The sequence below is a fragment of the Pundamilia nyererei genome, unplaced genomic scaffold, assembly GCF_000239375.1.
Source record: "Pundamilia nyererei isolate P.nyererei 1_Seehausen unplaced genomic scaffold, PunNye1.0 scaffold00921, whole genome shotgun sequence".
Taxonomy (NCBI): Eukaryota; Metazoa; Chordata; class Actinopteri; order Cichliformes; family Cichlidae; genus Pundamilia; species Pundamilia nyererei.
The window spans coordinates 35,563-36,734 of NW_005188322.1; the positions used below are offsets into that span (position 1 = coordinate 35,563).

At 38.7% G+C, this 1,172-nt stretch overlaps 1 protein-coding gene across 1 annotated transcript in view; it reads right to left on the reverse strand.

Annotated features, from left to right (window-relative positions):
• Nucleotides 1–117: 117 nt before the first annotated feature.
• LOC102213185 (uncharacterized) overlaps nt 118–1,172 on the reverse strand; it is a 4,475-nt gene continuing 3,420 nt past the window's right edge. The window contains exons 5-6 of the mRNA XM_005755088.1: nt 645–718; nt 118–243 (exon numbers count right to left, since the gene is read on the reverse strand). Of these exons, the coding sequence (XP_005755145.1) occupies nt 118–243; nt 645–718 (200 nt within the window). The remainder of the gene's footprint in view (nt 244–644; nt 719–1,172) is intronic.

Sequence of the window (1,172 nt, forward strand, 5' to 3'; positions counted from 1 at the left end):
TAGCCAGCATTACAAAACATATGTCCCATCTCTAGCCTAATTTATTTTGCAGTACTACTAACAATAATATATCAGCACTAAAATTGTTAAATATTCATTCTTGATGAGGAGAGCATTTTACTGGTAGTCTATCATGCCAGAATATATGCTGTCATCTGGTAGCTCCCACTTCTTCTTCCATTTTTTAGCTTTTCTCGAGGGGAAGTCCAGCGCCGCATAGTTAACTCCTACTTCTTCACCGTCCTACAGATTATTAACAGAAATTAGAAGACAGAAAACAGAATTGGAATTTAATAACCATTTTAAAACAGTTTTACAATTTATATTAAACACACAGAACATAGTCATAGTTTGAAGTTGAACGTGAAGTGTGATACTGAGGCCCAATCAAACTCTTTTCATGTCTAAACTTTACTAAATCTCCCACAGTCTACTTTTAGCAACTTTTTGAAAGGATGTGAGGTAAAGTCGATTACTACCCTGTAGTTTTGCCTGTATCTCAGTATGTCTCGGTTTTCTCATAGAAAATGCTAGCTGTGTGTTTCAGCCCTAAGAATCTGCATTGACTTTGCCACCCATGGCATCTGTCCAGTGTAGGATGCTAACATTATGATCATGCTTTTTGCAGTATTTACAATATGTACCACATTACTCAGTTGATCTGCAGTTGATCTACCCTGGTCATTGATTGGAGGCTGAGTGGAGACGGTTTCTCCTCCTGTTCAGAAAAAGAAAACATTAAGAGTGATTTATTTTTAAAGCCTTTTAGGTCAGATCCAAGAAGCTAATTATCAAGATTATAGTAATACTGCATAGGGCATCCATTTGCTCTAAAAACAGCTTCATTCATGGAAACATTCATTTGAGAGTTTAGTCTTTCCTAAATGAAGCTTATAAGGAAGCTCTGTAGTCACACTTATGGTTGCTTCCTGGGTATTTGCTGGTTAGTTTATGCTTTACATCACTCTACTTTCCCACACTACCATTGTTCCAATGCTGACATCACTGGTCTGCTCCAATCATCTCTCTGTCCACCTTCTTCAGGCCATTCAGCCTCCACTCCGCATACATTAAATCTCACTGTTAATCTGTCATCCTGCCTTGCAAACACCTTTGTGAAACCCACCTCCTCCCTATCCCTGCCTCTCTCATGTTACTCAGGTTCCAGCCAA